Raw genomic sequence first — 17424 nt, forward strand, 5'->3', positions numbered from 1 at the left:
ATGGTATCGTGACTACAGGTCAGGAGGTCCATGGGTTGCTAGTGAGAGTTGAATGGGATTGATGGCCTTAGATTCCTGGCAAAAGGGAATTGGTGCCTTGATGCCTTAATATTTACATCTTACGAATAACAGTTTCTTCGCATGCAGCCTTTACATGTGTGGACCAATGATATTGGGATTCCCAAAATCTGAGCTTGATTTCCATTTAATCTGAACTGGACGATTACATGTATCTACTAATAAAACGAGCAGAAGCTGACAGAGACGAAAGGCGAATGGACAAGTTAGGTAATCAATAATCCTATCCAAGGTTTTTTTTTTTTTGAGTGCTTCCTTTAGAAGGTTCTGTTACATCGAGCTTCTCAGGGCCTAGATTGATCCATACAACAATACCACCTACAACATCCATATGTAAAAAGACATACTCAAACGAGATGGATCTCATCTATGATCACCGGAAACAACTTGAAGTATCCAATGCACAGACCACCTCCCATTGACATTCTTGCGCTATGTCAAGAGAACACTGCTGCAAGCATTGGAAGGCTAATCGTTACTGTTCTTGTAGAGCCATCCCACTGTAAAGCTTGATGCTTGTGTTAAAAAGAAAAGTCCATGACAGGTTATGCATAGAAGAGAGAGAAAAGTTTCATCTAGATCAGAGCAAATGACTCTCAGCTCTAGAATAGGCTGAACGCAGAATTGTTCTGTGTTAGTAGCCCTGGCTCTATGTTGTATAGCATAGGAAAATAACCTCTATGCTGCCTAAATTCATACAATACACATACAGTTTTGAACTATGTGAGTTTATTGTAAAAGTTATGAGGATGCCATTCTATTTGACGCTAGAGCTTATACAAACACGCTATTCTTGATACCATTCCATTTCCCCCTCTTTTCCTGATGACCAAAAAGAACCCTTGACCATAACCAAATTAGAGATACAAAAGCCGAAAACGCCGTCATTATTGGGTTTGCATAAGTGACACAGTGTGCTGTGGTCATTGGAGATCTCAGCCGGGTACCTCCTGCACATTGGGAGGGGTATGGGGGACTGGCTTTTCATCTTCCTCAACAGAGAGGCTGCCATACCCGGTGTCGTTGCTGGCCGATCGTCCCCGACGCAGAGGCGGTCTTTGGGCAGGATAATCAACTAGATCTTGATCAGCGTCGCTTTGAGACGACTGGGATTCTCCCCTGCGCCGACGTGTCCTGCGTTTCTTAGACAAAGCCCTGTCAGGCGCAGTGTGAACAAAGTCATCGACATTGATGCCTGCGTTTTGGCAAACTGCTGTGCACGAATTGACGATCACTTCCACAAGAGTAGATGAAAAGCCGTAGAAAGCTGGGGTGTAGGCATTTCGGGCCCAATAAATGAGTTCTGCTGATACCCGCCCGAGGTTGGGGATGTCGCGGGGGCAAATGGAGAGGTTATGAGTCGAACGGGGCTTTTCTTCAGCTTCATCGTCTGCGGAGGAGGCAGCCTCTGAGGTTGGAGTCGAAGGGGAGGATGAATCGGATGACGCGATATAATCCACGTCAGAGGCAAGGAGGTGTAGGAGGTGATAGACAGACGAAAACCCAATGAGAGAAAGCTCGATTGGATCGATCGGAAGCTGATTGAACCAAGTGATGGCCTTTTGAATGGTGAAAGACTCGGGTAGTGAGGAGGCGTCACCTGTGGATCGTTCGGTGATAATGGCGGCGATCATAGCACAACGCACGGCAATGGAGATTTCGTCCCGCACAGAAACGGGCAGCGAGGAATCAAGGAAGTTGGATGAGTGGCTCTGACTTCCCTTTCTCTTCTCTTTCGGCAGTGCGGCAAGAACTGCCCCGACATTTTCAATACGGTTTTGTTCAAAGAATACGGCTTTCATAACGAGTGCTCGGGTATGGGCGGCAGAAAGCACTGGCGCCACATCAAGAGACATACGAATCTTCTCTTTGAATGCATCACGACTTGCCTTGGATACTGGGCCCTTCTCGCTTGCTTCGAAATAATTGAGAAGAGCGGTTTGCAAAAGGTGGCTGGACCACCAAGCCGCAAGTGCATCTTGGGAACATTGGATGGCCGGGTCCTCGTCCACAACATCAAGCAGCACTTCGTCGTCGCCAGTACCTTCTTGAGTTGGTCGGTTCCATGTCAGATTCACAGCACGTTGAATGATATTGTCAATCATGACATCTTCGCAATCCAGTTTGATCAAGGCAGCAAGATGAGGGGGAAGCTGATCAGGGTGACCCTCAGGGAGCGCGGCATTGATTTCTCGAGCCACACCCCACTGGAATCTGGCAAGAGCTCGCGCAATGTCGTTTGACACATGGAACGACCAGGAGCCTGCCTCTCCGACGTTCCACAAAAGAATGCGGACATGCAAGGCCTTGATTATCATTCTTGTGGGAGTGCAGGGGAGTGTGCCGGCAGCGAAGATAGTAAGCACAAGGCGGCTCTTGCTGATCTCAGCATCCCCACCAGTGAGTTGAGCATCAATTGCGATATCCCAAGTCTTGACTCGCCCTTTCTCATCTTCCTCGGTGATTCCAGTGGCCCATGAGTAGAATTTCCATCCCATAAAGCATCGTAAAACGTATTCGAAGCATCTCGAAGTAACGACATACCACTCTCGGAAGAATCTATGACGTGGAACACCGGCCCGTTGCATGCTAGTTAGCCAAGCCTGCCGGCGGAAATCACTAGACGTAAGAGGCGCAGTTGGGCCCTCAGAAGCCGATTTGGATGGGCCACGTCGGGTGATGGGCTGTGCATTGAACAAGTAGACAAAAACAATGAAGGCACTACCAACGACCAGCGTTGCTAGCATGAGGAAATGAGAAAATGCACGAGCCTGCCACGAGTACCAGAACTGCTTCAGGTAGAATTCCCAGTGTGCCAGTGCAGGTGTTTGGAAACGGCCGAGAAGCCTGATAGGGAGTGCAAACAGACCCTTCGTTTCGGACTCGGAATCGTCAGAACCCATACCTTCAAGAACCATCAGACCGGCAAGGGCACCCAACATATACTTGTTGGGCATCCTTGAACGTCGAGTGGAGGTATCTTCTCTCGCATATTGCGGTTGATGAGATGAGGATGATGACGAGGGGTATTTGATATAGGATTCGGCAAAGGCTCCTTGCTTTGCAGTCTCAGCTCGCATACGTTTCCACGCATCAGGAACCGGAAGGAGGCCTTCTGGTGGGTTCTGAGAGGTGGATGAACCGTCGCTGGGCCCCTCTTCCGCCTGGGAAAACACACTAGGTGAGTTACCGGAGCCCGAGTCCGTCGAGGCGTAGTTGCTGGGAGAGGACACAGATGCCGAGGATGTAGCGGCCTGATCTGCTGCTTTATCAGCCTGGCGGAGCCGGTTCTTCAAATCAGTGTTTTCGTCTTCCAAACGTTGGTTGCGAATTTCCAAATGCTTGATGTACTCCGTCGCTTTCGACAAAATGGATGCTTTGTTGAGCTTGTTCGCAGCATTTGCTGCCTCCGCTTCGTCGTCATCATCGGGTGAGCCTCCATTCGGATTCTTGGTCGATCGAAGGCTGGGAACACTGTCGCGAAGTTCGGCGATTTTATCGTTCAAGTTGGCGCGATATCGCTTCTCGATGACGTTGTGAGCCCGCTTTTTGGCGGGCATTTTCTTGCCCGGTTGTACTGGTCCAGTCACGGTGGTGGCGTCGTCATCGCTGCCCGTCTTTCGCTTCCGGCTTGTCCCAACACTTGAGATTGGAGATACCAGACCTAAATGTTGTTGCTGGCTGGTGTGATGGTTTGGTCCAGGCAGGCTTTGGGTGTACCCAAGGTTGTTCCCGGCATTGGGCTCGGATGGAATTTCCATCAAGCCGAGCGGAAGATTAGGCGAGAAGTCTTTGTAGTTCAAATGACTCGGGGAGCTCATATCTGTGTGTGGGGAAATAGATGGTAGATCTATAGATGAAGCCATTGGCTTTTGATCTCCTTCCGAGAACATTGGCTCATCCCATCTCATCCATTGAGTCCAATCTTGGTTCACATTTTCTCCGGTTGGATGTGTGAACAGGTGACCATTTCCTCGCGCCTCATCCGCATCAGTAGTCCGTGAAGAAAAAAGCTGAAAGTCATTCTCCATATTGGGACCGGACATTTTGGCTAGTATTCCACGCTTGGATCCTCGACCAATGCCCGAGGCAGTCTAAGTCCGAATGATGTATTGGGCACTCTAGATGGTTGGCACTAAAGAACATGTTAGTTCCAGTAATAGAAGAAAAGCCACTGCTTCTTTAAAAGAACAGAACTTAGCTGCCTGCACAGCCATCTTGGAGGCAAGGCAGGCAGCTAGGCCGATACAGGCTAGCGGCGATCCAATGACAGCGGTAAGGAGATAGATGATACTAACTGGGTTCAACTTCAAGTGTAATGCTCGAACTCAAATGAATGAAGTTTAACAGGCGTGAATGTACTCTGTGCTTTCTGCAATATGAGATGTAAAGACTGAGTTGCGAGGAGGGGAATGTGAGAGTCACAGTCACGGGCGGTGCTAGGCGATTGGAGGAGCAAAAAGCAGGGGTGTGTAAGATACCCACATAAAACAGACTTGGTGCAATCACCTAGGCCCAAGGAACTAGGTGGGTTCTAAACCCGCTGTGCATAGGTGATCTTTGAGCAATAAAGGGAAGGTGGATCACTTTGGTAGCCCTTGGGAATACAGGAAACGACGTAATGGGAAGAGACAGCCCTGGAGATACAAGCTATTGCTTCAAACTGAGATCGAGCTTCCAGTCTCCATGCATGAAGATCAGGGGAGGTTGTATGGACCAAAGTACACCAGCCAGGCAGCCAAATGGGAAGGAAAGTCTCGTCGTATGATCGCGGCTGGCGGCACTTCCGGCTCGCCGGTCACCCCCTGACGGTATCCCGGCTGTTAATTATGCTGACTCATGACTATTTGGGCTTGTAATACTGTAATTAATGTTTCATTACAATAATCAATGGCCAATGTTCATTGGCCTTACTGTCCCCACTCTGTTTCTTTGCCCTCCAAGGTTGCCCCATGTGATTTCCAACCTCGGAAACTTGCTCAACTTCTTACATCCCCTTCTCTGCTCTGTTATATCTCGATATCTCCTTTCTGAACGTTCAATATTATATTACTGAAATGGAGTCAACCAAATTTCGGGCTTTTTTCCCACTCTGATCATCTTGACACGTCATCGCGTGAGGTCTTGGCGCCCCGCAGGTAGACGACACGGAAAAATTTGGGCGTGTTATGATCTTATCTGATCGCGCTAGTCTCCACTCCTGCCTCACCGGTAGCACCGGAACCCATCTGCATAGGTAGAGGAACGGCGCAAGAGGCGAATGGGATCAATGGTACTCCACACAACCTAGCAGGATATGTGGATCTCGAATCCGGTGTTGTAGACCGCATTGATTTACATTAACAGAAGCACTTGGGCTCTCGCGACCACTTTTTGACAGGCATTCTAAATAAACTTTTCCGTTTTACTCTTCGGACAACATCCACCCTGCGTCATGATCCTCTAGCTTCTTGAAGCCCTATTCACTTCCAATCAGACTGCTTTCGGCTGGGACTCGGCTGTTTGGTCCCAAACCTTCCTGAAACAGGCGACTAGTCTCAGTATTATCCATTTTTATCCACTTACTCCATACAAAAAGCCGGACTATGCACTCAATCTTATCAGATGGCACTAGTGAGCAACATATTCTACTTAATCATTCTCATTAACTCCTTCACCGACTTCTTCATCACATCACCGTCCGCTTCGTATGGAGCACGAGGCTTGAGCCTCTCTAACACATTCTCCACCGCGTATTTGGTCAATGCAGTGGACATACATATGTGGATAGCTCCCGAGGTCATTAACCACATCTAAGCTAGTGAGAGGCTATTCGTTACGACCAATAACGGGCTGGCGTGGAGCCTAGATCGGGCTGTGCAGGCCTGAGCGTTATACTCCATTGGCGAGGTCGTTTAGGTAAATTTTGGGTTTCCGCCGATGTACCCCGTTCGTGGATCCTTGCCCTTTGTAGGGGGCATATTCGTGCCTTATATGTCTGCTTTGCCTTGGTCTCGACGTTCACAAGAGGATATCCTTGCACTAGACGTGTCAGCTCATCAGTAGGTCTCTGTTAGTGTCTGTGGAAGCCATAGCAGCTTCTTCGGAAGGACCTGGCTTGATCGTTGGAATTGCATTTTCAACACTTTGGGTTTCAACACTTTGGTTGACAACGACAATTCTAGTTGGCCTCGCTCGAGCTGTAGATTGTATATCAGGCGGGGAAAGATAAGGGGAAAAGTCCGCACCGGTGTCCAGGCCGATGATCAGGCTACCAAGGTCCTGTGCCGGATGCCAGTTCATTTAAAACCCTGAAATACCCCAATGTCATATAGTGAGTACCCTGCGATTTGCTACTGCTACTTGTCTCACCCAAACTGCAACGTAGAATTTGTTATTGGAGACAAACAATCTCTTTTTTCAATTTATTTATTAAATATGGATCCATGCTTTATGAACTCCTGGCAAAGCGGTTTATGATAACGTGCGTTGGTACACACATTATACTGACCAAATTATTACCCAAAAATGGACTACCGAAATTGAAGCGATCTCGACGTGCTCAATTTAGTGCTGCAGGGACGGTTAGTCACGCGAGTCTACAGTGTATCCAAGGAGCCAGTTCGACCTACCGAGATGTCTTCCCATTTCTCCCAGCCACGTCCACGGACTTGGGTCAGTTCTTCATCTGTCAGCTGTTTGCCGGTAGTGAAGTATCCCGATTGGATCTTGGCATCGATCTCGACCCTTGAATCACTAGGGATCATCTCGTCGGGGATAGGGATACGCTCGATAATCTTGATGCCAGAGTCCACGATGGCGTCATGCTTCATGTTCGACATTGACAGCATGCGATCGATTTTCGTGATGCCGAGCCAGTGCAGAATATCGGGCATAAGAGCTTGGAAGCGCATCTACAGTGGAGGAAGTCAGTATATGCGAGCCACGTTAAATGATCAGGATCCTTACATCGCGGACACCGGCAATATTCTCTGTCCGAGTGAAGTACTTATCGGCGGTGTCACCTCCACGCTTGCGCGCATTGTACACAAGATACTTAATCACTTCTCCAAGGGCTCGACCCTCTTTGCGGAAGTAGATGACCACACCACTGCCGCCGTTCTGTGCCTCTCGGATTGCTTCGCGGATACCGAACGCCAAGTATGGTCGACAGGTACAGATATCTGACTGGAAGACATCACTGCCATTACACTCATCGTGGACACGCAGAGCCAGCTTGACATTCTCGTCCGCGATCCGCTCTGGTGGGCCGAAGATGTATACGGTAAGGCCTCCGATTGGTGGCAGGAATGTTTTCAGATCAGGCCGAGTGATAAGCTCGGGGTAGCTCCCACCGGTATGCTCAAACAAAGTGCGACGAAGAGTGCCTTCGTCAACACCAAATCGTTCTGCTACACCGGGTAGATACCAGACAGGCTCGGCTGCTACCTTAGTGACACGGACCTCACCAGATGAATCAACAAGAATAGACCCGTCCACCTCGAGCAGGCCATTCTTCACATCATCGGCAATCTCCGCGAGTTTCATGTTAGCGCGAGTGACCGCCATCGTTGGACGGATATCCCAGCCAGCCTCCAGCTCTGCCTTGAATTGGTTGACAATGTCATGGCCGTAAGGATCCATAGAGACGATCTTTTTCTTATCCGCCCAGGCAGGCTGCGGGGGGAAATTGAAAGTCGGCTCAGAGTTACGGAAGTCCGGTCGGAAATCCGCATCCAAGTCACCAGCGGCAATGGCTAGGGCATTGTAGATGCTGTAACTGCCACCGTGGGCGCCGATGGCATTGCGGCGCTTAACGAGGTTCCCACTGCGGGATACAACTACCGGACCCCGGGATTTGGCGTCGGGAGCGCCCCACTCAAGGGGGACGGGTTCGATGCCGCTCTGGCCTGGGTAAGTGGTCAACTATACTTGATATCAGCATCATACGAACATTGAAGTCAGAAGATATCTGAAGATATCTGATCTTCCTTACGATAATATGGTTGCTGTATCGGGGATTGGGGTCGGTGGGGGGAGCTGTTGGAGATGGTTCCGTTGATACGGGCAAGACAGTGGCAACGGGTTCTGTTTTCAACATGATTACTTGGAGAGGAGATGATTTAGAGTGATGAAGCAAAGATATTGAAGATAGTTTGCAAGAAACAGAAAAGAAGAATGGAAGGGGGAAAGAGCGCTGTGAGGAGGGGAAGTACAGCGTCACCATGTGACTTCCCTATCTTTCTCCTCACGTTATCTGAGGGGCTTATCTGCAGGTTTTTGTACAATCAGGGGGGGATATCCCATAGATTGTATTGTATTAGTTTCTTGGCTTTGATCATCATATGTAGTATTGTACGGAGTAGAGAAAGAGCGGTATACATCTATTCTAAAGCTTTCCCCAGCTTCTAGTTACAGAAGATCCACCCACCGGTTTCCACCGGAGTTCTTCGGAGTTCAATCTAACTGGTCGGAGTAGCGAACACCGAAACTCCCTGAATTGCATTTTGCCTTGGGGGAAACACTACCATGAAGCCAGGACCTGTATTTCCCCATGAGGTAAGTGATTTGTGTTCATATTTTAATGCCACCCGCTAACTAAATATACCCACGGCAGTACCTCGCGTCGTCGGAATGGCAAGCCAGCCTCCTGCGAGCCATGTCGCAAAGACAAAGTCCGTTGCGACCATGCATTACCTGTATGTACTCGCTGTAGAGATCGTGGGGTTTCCACGCGATGTTACTATCACCCCGCTCCCCTGACGAGGGCCAAGGGTCGCCGTATCTTCCCATTGGCAGAGGGAGTTCCCTTTGATCGACCTCCATCAGCAAGGTGTGTCAATTATAAATTCACTCATTTGTTTTTGTCTCATTTTTGAGTCTACATTATTGAGTTGGCAGTGGTCAATTACCACCCCAATGCATTTTCGTAGCTATATCCATATGTATACATATCAGGCTCTTATAATTGCTGTTTCGCAGGAACCCACATCCAAGCGAGACATCGCTCAACCCTGATGCGTCAAATTGGGAACAAGAGATCTCTTCTGGGCACATAGCCCGTACCCAACCATTGCTTTCTGGGTACTTCGGCCCAACGAGCTTCGTTTCCCCCCTAACCGAGGATGTCGACTTGGGCTCGGAAGGTCATGTTCTGGGCCTGGAGATCGAATCTGCCCAGAGAGTCCTGCCACCATACTGGGTCCACAAGATCTCCGAAGTTCTATTAACACTCAGCGATTTTGGGAAAGTTGAAGCCCTGATCCGCGAGTATTATTCACTGAGCCAAAGCGCGATTATAGCGGCGCCGTTCGTGCTCAACAGCCTTGGCCCGGTTGGGTCTATGTGCAAAGAGAGCATATCAGACCATAATCTTGCTGATTTCACATCTTCACTAACAGTGAACATAATACAAAACACATCTGAGATTTTTGAGGTTCCGTCTACGACACAAGGGCGAGATTTCCACACGCTATTCACGGGTCCAGCAATCCGCCTTGAAATTATTGGGCTTCTCTGCGCTCTCGCTGGTCGGGCAAGATATCTAGGGCTTGTTAGTAACATTTTCGATGAGGACCAAACTTCGCGGTCTCAATATGCGCGTAAGATGCTTGCAGCCAGCGATGCCGCACTGCACATTTGCAAAATCCTTACGCCACTCAACGACCTGACAATATGGCTGTTACATGAGATTCTCCTGTTATCGGATCTAGTATACGGCGACTCAAGTTTGTTCAGCCCAATCCATCCGCCATCTTGCCTTTCCTGACACCTTCTAGGCCCCGCCTGTTGGAAGCGACTAGGCGAGCTTTCCACCGATATCTTCGCACTTGGTCTCCACCGTGACTCCAAGACCTCGAGCGATGTGCCCGAGTTTCTCTTGGAGTCGCGCAGACGTCAGTTCGCTGCGGCTTATCAGCTTGACAAGAGCATTGCCACATTCTTAGGTCGGCCGCCAAGAATACCGTGGCGATACGCCGATTGTCGCATGCCCCTTGATATCAGCGATGAAGCACTCGCCACCGATAATATGGTATTAAATTACTCTCACGACTACATTGACGAGAATGGCTGGAGTCGCAACGGAGTAGTCCAGCGGTCATCATGGATACGAGTGCGATTTATCATCAGTACATTTCGGGATGAGATTCTCGAGGTCTCTTTGCAGAACGTGACACCGGAGATGGAAAATATGCTTCAGTACATCATCACATTCTTTCTGCTTTATGTTCACCAGCTGATACCATACAGGAATATCTCGCAGCGATGTCATCTAGCATGGGATTCGCTCCCCAATTGGTTACGCTACAGCCCACAATGTTGGGATCAAAACTTACATGTAGCAGTATGCCTCATGATGATTATTTCATATCTGGGATATCTTTACAATGACTTCCTCATCCAACGACTGATCGCTGGGAAGAATAACCCGCGCGGAAACACAGCACTGCTGTCCGTGAGCGCCGACATACTATCAACAGTCCTGACCTTAGGCATGCAACGCGAACAAATGGTCGATCTCCGGCCAGATTTTGCGTGGACGGTATGTACTATCAAACAGAAAAATAATTCTACCCATTCTAACACTCAGTGAATGACAGGTCCTGCTCTACGGCTTTCCCAGCGCCAGTCTACTCATCAAAGCCCTGCAGCACCAAAAGCGCACAGGCGAGCCATTCCTCTACGAAGGGTCGAGATCGGCACTTATCCGCAATTTAAGTGTCTTCATTTCGCACCTTGAATCTATCGTTCGGCCGGATAATGCCAACTATGCTTTATTTCAACGGGCCAGTCAACTGTTCTCTAGGATCATTGATGAGATTCTGGAGCCCCAGTCAATTCTTCCGGACTCGGATCTTGGGGATACTTCCGCTTTCGAATTTGATCCAATGATTGAAGTTGATGGCCTGGATTTGTTTAATAATATGGATTTTGGGGTTGCATTTAATCAGTGGTTGTTTTAAGGGGATTCTCTGGGTTGTTGTGGTTTCATGTATATAGTCGCAATAGAAGGGCTTGGGTATTCGAATCGGGCTGCAGGCCTGCTTCGTTAATTTGCCTCCGTTAAAGGAATACTCATAATCCTTATGGATATGGTAGAATCCACCAGAATACATAAAACAAAACAGGTACCTAGACCATGCTATCAATGATCTCATGACAGACATCACTTCACTCCATAAGAAATGCAGTCAAGTCCTCTTGGTCTTGCCCAATGCCACCATCATGGGCTGGGCTGTGTGCCCCTCATTCACTAGAGACGGAGTAAAATACCCCCGCAGAGAATAAGCCGGAGGTGGTATGCTTGGAGCATCTCCATGAGATACGGGGAAGTGGTAGTGGCAGCAGTATAGTAGTGTGTATAGCAGCTCCTCCCAAAATTGCGCTGGAAGATATACTCTTGGAAGTTTTGCGCTATTTGATTTTGTCTTTCCATTCCCAAGAAAAGCCCGCGGAACTGTAGGTGGGGTCTAAGTTGCTTAGGCAATGGTGGCTGTGTCGATAGTCGAGTGAACAATATGCTCTGCGTGCTTCATCCTCGCGTCGATTATTACGTTGACATTATTGCTAAAAGCTCCATGAACTGAGCAGAAAGGTGGTTCCATGGCAGGATGAGGAAGATGCGAGAAAACACAGATTAACAGGTGCCAAAAGAACGACCCACAGGAAGAATTCATAGTGACACGAAAGGAAGAAAAGAAGAACCTACAAACAGCTTGAAATGAAAAAGAGATGGTGTTTCTTTCCCATGAGTAGCAATTGACTTCATTAATTTGAAGCCAGCTGCTTCTTTTGGCATGCCTGGCAAATGCAGCCCAGGAGAGATAAAATGGTCTGCAGGGGCAGCCATGCGCGCAAATAGGTATCTAATTTCCCTTCAGCCCCATTGGCCCGCAAAAAAGGAAAGAAAAGAAGAGATTTCGTCACTCTTCAAAACATGGAATGTGGAATGATTTTTTTCAAATCAGAAAGTTGTGATTGAGAAAAGGGACCAATGTATCTTAGTTGCTCTGGACAAAGTCGGCCTGAGCTCGGGTATTCTTGATGGTTTTCTTGATCATTTCCTCCACTTCATCCCAATCGCTGGTATCAATGCGGTCGATAACGCACTGGAAGTGGTCTTGGATCTTACGAAGCATCTCCCACTCATTGCGGTTGGAAACAAAGGAGATTGCCACGCCAATACGACCGAAGCGACCAGTACGACCGATACGGTGCAGATAGGTCTGGAAGTCGGGTGTGTTGGTGCGCTGACCGGAAGAGTATTCCTCGGGAATATCCTGAAAGCGAGAAAGGTTAGTTTTGAATGCGAAAGGGGATAAATAATGAACTCACGTAGTTTACAACCAAGGAAACCGTGGAGACATCGATTCCACGAGCAAGAACGTTGGTTGTGATAAGAACCTTAGCATCACCGCTGCGGAAGGAATCAATCACCGCGTCACGCTGGGATCCCTCAACACCACCAGTCAATGAGGCGACAGTGTGACCCTCAGCAACCATACGCTTCTCGATCTCGACAGCAGAAGCACGGGTCTATACGGAGATTAGCAATACTCCAATCTAAATCCTAGATAGTACTTACCCGGACGAAAATGATTGAGGATCCGACAGTAAGCAGACCATAGAGCTGGACGAGGTTTTGATACTTCTCTTCATCAGTGTTGCAATCCATGTAGAGTTGTTTGATGCCCTCAACAGTTAACTCTTCGTGTTGGAGGGTAATCTCGTTTGCGGCAGGAGCAAACTTGTTCGCGTAGCGGTAGACGTGAGCGGGGAAAGTTGCCGAAAATAGGACGATTTGGACAGTTCGGGGAATCATCCTACCCGGGGGGAACTATTAGCTGAAAGCTTTTGAGTGTTGGGGGTTTAAAGTACTTACGCCTTGGCCCGGATGCACTGATCTCCCAGGCCTTGCTGGTCAAGCATGTTATCCGCCTCGTCCAGGACAAGCACTTTCAAGCCAGTAGGGTTCATGATACGCTTCTTGATCATATCTTGAACAGTACCAGGTGTGCCGACCACAACTGAGCAATCCATCTTCGACGGGCGAGCATTGGAATCGGCAGGAACAGCAGTGCCGATGACGAGACCTTCAAGGAACTGACCCATAATCTGAATCACACCAACAATCTGGCGAGCCAATTCACGGGTAGGAGCGAGGATTAGAGCTTGAGGGGTCATCTGCAACTGCTCTGTTGAGAGGTCGAGGCGACTGAGGATGTTGAGGACGAAGGCCGCAGTTTTGCCGGTACCGGACTGCGACTGGCCAACCAAATTCTTCGGGGGGTTGCTCATCAATAGGGGAAGAGCGCGCTCCTGCACCTTGGATGGCTTGCGGAAGTTCATGGTCGAGAGACCTTTCAGAATGCGCGCATCTCTGGATTGTCAATCAAGTCAGCTATGAGACGTTCATCCGCACCTATCCATGATTAGCACTTACAGGCCCAGGTCTTCAAAGCTCTTGACTGAGAACAGGGGGTTGTTGGGGTCCGCTTGCAAGTCGCTCAGTTTCACCGCAACAGTGTAGTCCGGCTCCTCGAGCTCTGCCGAGCCCTGCGCGGGGGCAGAGGCGCCGTCCTCCTTGGGAGCAGCGGAGACATTGGAGGAATCTGTAAAGTGAAAGAAAAAAAAACATTAGTTATCAGCCGGGATATCGCGCGTTCCCCGGTCGTGTGGACTGGAGGAATCAGCGACGGTGGTCGTGGTCTCGTTTCGTACCGGTAGGCTTCGACTCGTCAGGCTTGGTGACACGGTCAGCCAAGGAACCCCCAGCAGGGGTAGTCTCTGGATTTTCAGACATGGTTCAAAAGTCTGGTGGGTATCTCAGAAAACCAGAAAGAGTTGGAGAAGGAAAGGTGGAGGGGTTGGTCGTGGGGTAAAGAAAAGTTCGAAATGAAATTAGATGGCTGAGTTCACGGTTGAGTGTTGAGACGGGGCCGACCGATAAGTTTAGGAGGGGGGAATGGAGGAAATTAAAAGCCCAAGCACCAAGAGAAGAGCAATAACCAAAAAGAAACAATAGCTCTTCTGAATGGAAGAGCAAAAACAGATGACGCCGAAGGATAGGAACTAGTCCCAATTGAGTCAAAGTGAAATAACTGTATTGGTATTGTAATAAATGACCAAGTCACATATTGACTACCAGCAACGTGTATGTTTGGTACTGTCACAGGGACCGGCCTTCTCCCCGCCTTGGCCATTGAGCTCATTCTTCCTGTCTGAATGGCCTCAATAGCCCATTGAACATTACCTAATTGGAGATATTGAATACTTTGAATCAATACCAAGACAAGTGGCTCATTCACGAGCGCTGATACCAGGCAACCCCGCCTCATTGTTCGGTCTTCCATTCCCGCGCCGTCCCATGCGCGTCTGCCTTGGGATCTCAATCTAGCCATGGCGGCCGCAGACGTTGCTCCCCAATTCGGAGCAGAGCTAAAGGTATCTCTACTGGAAGGTGATGGTCGCAGGTGCATAACTAACAGGGTTAATTCATCTAGGATTCCTTCAAACCGGTCAACAGTTGGGTATGGTCCCGATATCGTTTCCCCGCAGTCAACCCGTCAGATCACCTTATACGCTTGAAGTGGAGCTAATGCAAACATGTTGCACAGGTATCAAATGGCATATCATGGGTAGACGAAATACACCAATTCTACCGCGAGCGTAGTGCCATTGAGAAGGAATACGCATCCAAGTTAACGGCCCTGTGCAAAAAGTACTATGACCGCAAGTCGAAGAAGATCAGCCCCTTGAGTGTAGGCGATACGCCCACCTTAACCCCCGGCTCCCTCGAAAGCGCATCGCTCACTACATGGACTACACAATTGAACGCTGTAGAATCTCACGCCGCCGAACGAGACAAGTTTGCCTCAGAGTTGGTAGTGCAAGTGGCGGATCCTCTGAAACAAGCTGCCACCCAGTATGAAGAGATCCGCAAATGCCATGTTGAATATCATGGAAAGTTAGAGAAGGAACGTGAGGCAGCATATGGCGATCTCAAAAAAGCGAAGGGTAAATACGATGGCGCATGCCAGGAGGTTGAATCTCGCAGAAAGAAAATGGAGTCCGCTTTCGATCATGGCAAGGGCAAAGCACAAGCAGCATATCAACAACAAATACTGGAGATGAACAACTATAAGGCATGGCTCATTCAACTGAAACCCCCGTGTTCTGATGCTAACTTGCGGGTAGAACCTCTATCTCATCAGCATCAATGTGACAAATAAGCTCAAGGAGAAATTTTACCATGAATATGTCCCTGAGGTGATCGATGTAAGATGAACCTGCCACCCCCCATATCTTGGATCCACAATGGTACTTATACTTCCGGTCAGGGTTTACAAAACCTCAATGAAACACGAGTCGCAAAAATGAATTTGATGTGGTCACTCGCCGCCCAACTTGAGAAATCATCTCTTTCAAATAGCACGGAGCACATAGCCAATCTTCTTGTCGAAATTCCTCGGAACAACCCGCACCTGGACTCCTTGATGTTCCTCCAACACAATGTGACCCAATCACAGGAACCTGCAAACTTAGGATTTGAGCCGAGTCCAGTATGGCACGACGATGCTTCAATCGTCGCCGACGAGGCAGCCAAGGTCTTCTTGCGCAACGTCCTGAGTAAAAGCAAAACTCAAATCCGCGAATTACGAGTTGAGTCAGACCGGAAGAAGCGTGAGGTTGAAGGAAGCAAGAAAGTACGGGAAAATATTCAACAGGGTAAAGATAATCGAAACGAGTTAGATGTCGTGCGGTCCATTTTCTACACCCAAGAATCCTTGCACGAAGTTGATCGCAAATGGGTTACAGCCGAGGTAGAAACAGCGACTATCATGGCAGTGGCTGGAGATTTGTCGTTGGGAGCCCAGAATCACAATTTCCGCACTCAGACATTTAAGATCCCGACAAATTGTGATCTTTGCGGCGAGCGAATCTGGGGCCTGTCCGCCAAGGGCTTTGATTGTCGAGATTGTGGTTACACCTGCCATAGTAAATGCCAAATGAAGGTGCCCGCGGAGTGCCCAGGCGAGCAAACCAAGGAAGACAAGAAGAAACTCAAGGTCTTGCGACAGGAACAGGCTGGTGCTATGCCTGTTGTGGATGTCGGCACCCCTACAGCTTCCACTGCCGCCCCGTCCCTGACGCGACAAAACACAATGAACTCTCTTAGCTCAGGATATGCGGCCAGTACAGCTCGGTCGGTATCGAATGTTGCTACTCAACCGACACCCGAAAGCCCAGCAGAGGAGCCTCTAGCTCCCGTTGCAGAAACAAAGCCAGCTGCCGCTGCCGCTGCCGCGAAGAGGAACCGGGTGCTAGCACCGCCTCCGACAGCATACGTGACTGCCCCTCCGCCAAGCGACTCTGGCATGGTCTCAAGATCCAAAGAGCCGCGAGGTAAGATGCTGTACGCATATCAAGCCACGGGCTCAGATGAGGTCAGCGTGGAAGATGGGGACGAAGTGGTGATCCTCCAACCAGATAGTACGTCCTATTGTCTTATCGTTTACATCCAATATTTACTAACAATCACACAGATGGTTCTGGATGGCTGCGTGTGCGATCTGGAGCCAACGAAGGACTTGTTCCGGCCGCGTATGTCGAAGCTGCCCCAACACCATCTCCCATGCCATCTGCTAGTCCCAGTATGCCTGAGCGACCTGGGTCAACGTACTCAAACTCCTCGGCATCCCTGGCGGGAAGTGCTGCGCCGAAACGTGTCGGGCCGGCTGTCGCACCCAGACGAGGAGCGAAGAAATTGCAATATGTCGAGGCATTGTACGAGTACGAAGCCCGCAGCGATATGGAGTGGAATATGGCAGAGGGTGACCGATTTGTCCTCATCAACCGGGATAGTGGTGATGGATGGGCCGATGTGGAACGGGGTGGTGTTACGAAGAGCGTTCCGGCGAACTACATCCAGGAGGTGTAGGTTGGGACGTCTATGTAGTACCCATTGACCTTCGTACATTTTTCTAAGCGGTTAACGCTTGTCTGTTTGTGTGGCCTTGGAAATCTAGGCCTGCTTTCTGTTGAATTTTTGTTCATTCTCCTGTATAGTCGGCGTCATCAGTGCCGTTTGTCGTCATTATTTTACATCAGCGAGGAGCATTGGGGGCATTCGTGCTTGGCATCCATTCGGAGTCTCGGATAGAGCATAGGACACGTTGTTTCCATTGAATCCACATGAAATTTGGAACTATTCCAGTTGTAGATAGCAGTGTAGATGCAGTAAAAGAGATCATCACAAACAGCACCCGAGCCCATGCTTCCGCTCCTCCATTTTGTATGTCCGTCTTCAACCTCAAATCAATAAAATCATAATCATCAATCATCTTGCGAGTTGTTAACCAGGTT

General features: G+C 49.1%; 5 protein-coding genes across 5 annotated transcripts; 2 read left to right on the top strand and 3 right to left on the bottom strand.

The window, feature by feature from the left end:
• Positions 1-1013: 1013 nt before the first annotated feature.
• On the bottom strand, positions 1014-4124 carry N7455_008288 (basic helix-loop-helix domain-containing protein; the record flags this gene model as incomplete). The annotated part of the gene is made up of 1 exon (XM_040959152.2): positions 1014-4124. The coding sequence occupies one exon, from the start codon at positions 4122-4124 to the stop codon at positions 1014-1016; it is 3111 nt and encodes a 1036-aa protein (XP_040810473.2).
• Positions 4125-6624: 2500 nt separating this feature from the next.
• On the bottom strand, positions 6625-8158 carry N7455_008289 (putative GTP cyclohydrolase II; the record flags this gene model as incomplete). Its single annotated transcript, XM_040959148.2, has 4 exons — positions 6625-6630; positions 6690-6971; positions 7027-7983; positions 8054-8158. 4 exons carry the CDS (start codon positions 8156-8158, stop codon positions 6625-6627), a joined length of 1350 nt encoding a protein of 449 aa, XP_040810407.1.
• Positions 8159-8611: 453 nt separating this feature from the next.
• Positions 8612-11021, top strand: N7455_008290 (uncharacterized protein; the record flags this gene model as incomplete). The annotated part of the gene is made up of 5 exons (XM_065605848.1): positions 8612-8616; positions 8675-8890; positions 9040-9785; positions 9837-10600; positions 10659-11021. The coding sequence occupies 5 exons, from the start codon at positions 8612-8614 to the stop codon at positions 11019-11021; spliced, it is 2094 nt and encodes a 697-aa protein (XP_065460797.1).
• Positions 11022-12059: 1038 nt separating this feature from the next.
• On the bottom strand, positions 12060-13861 carry dbp5 (ATP-dependent RNA helicase DBP5; the record flags this gene model as incomplete). The annotated part of the gene is made up of 6 exons (XM_040959076.2): positions 12060-12338; positions 12394-12594; positions 12644-12881; positions 12941-13438; positions 13502-13670; positions 13780-13861. 6 exons carry the CDS (start codon positions 13859-13861, stop codon positions 12060-12062), a joined length of 1467 nt encoding a protein of 488 aa, XP_040810391.1.
• Positions 13862-14457: 596 nt separating this feature from the next.
• Positions 14458-16999, top strand: N7455_008292 (putative actin polymerization protein Bzz1; the record flags this gene model as incomplete). Its single annotated transcript, XM_065605849.1, has 6 exons — positions 14458-14502; positions 14562-14588; positions 14676-15203; positions 15256-15336; positions 15399-16551; positions 16605-16999. 6 exons carry the CDS (start codon positions 14458-14460, stop codon positions 16997-16999), a joined length of 2229 nt encoding a protein of 742 aa, XP_065460798.1.
• Between the last annotated feature and the right edge of the window lie 425 nt (positions 17000-17424).

The sequence above is a fragment of the Penicillium solitum genome (genome assembly GCF_028829755.1).
Source record: "Penicillium solitum strain IBT 25940 chromosome Unknown utg000005l_segment0_segment0, whole genome shotgun sequence".
NCBI lineage: Eukaryota > Fungi > Ascomycota > Eurotiomycetes > Eurotiales > Aspergillaceae > Penicillium > Penicillium solitum.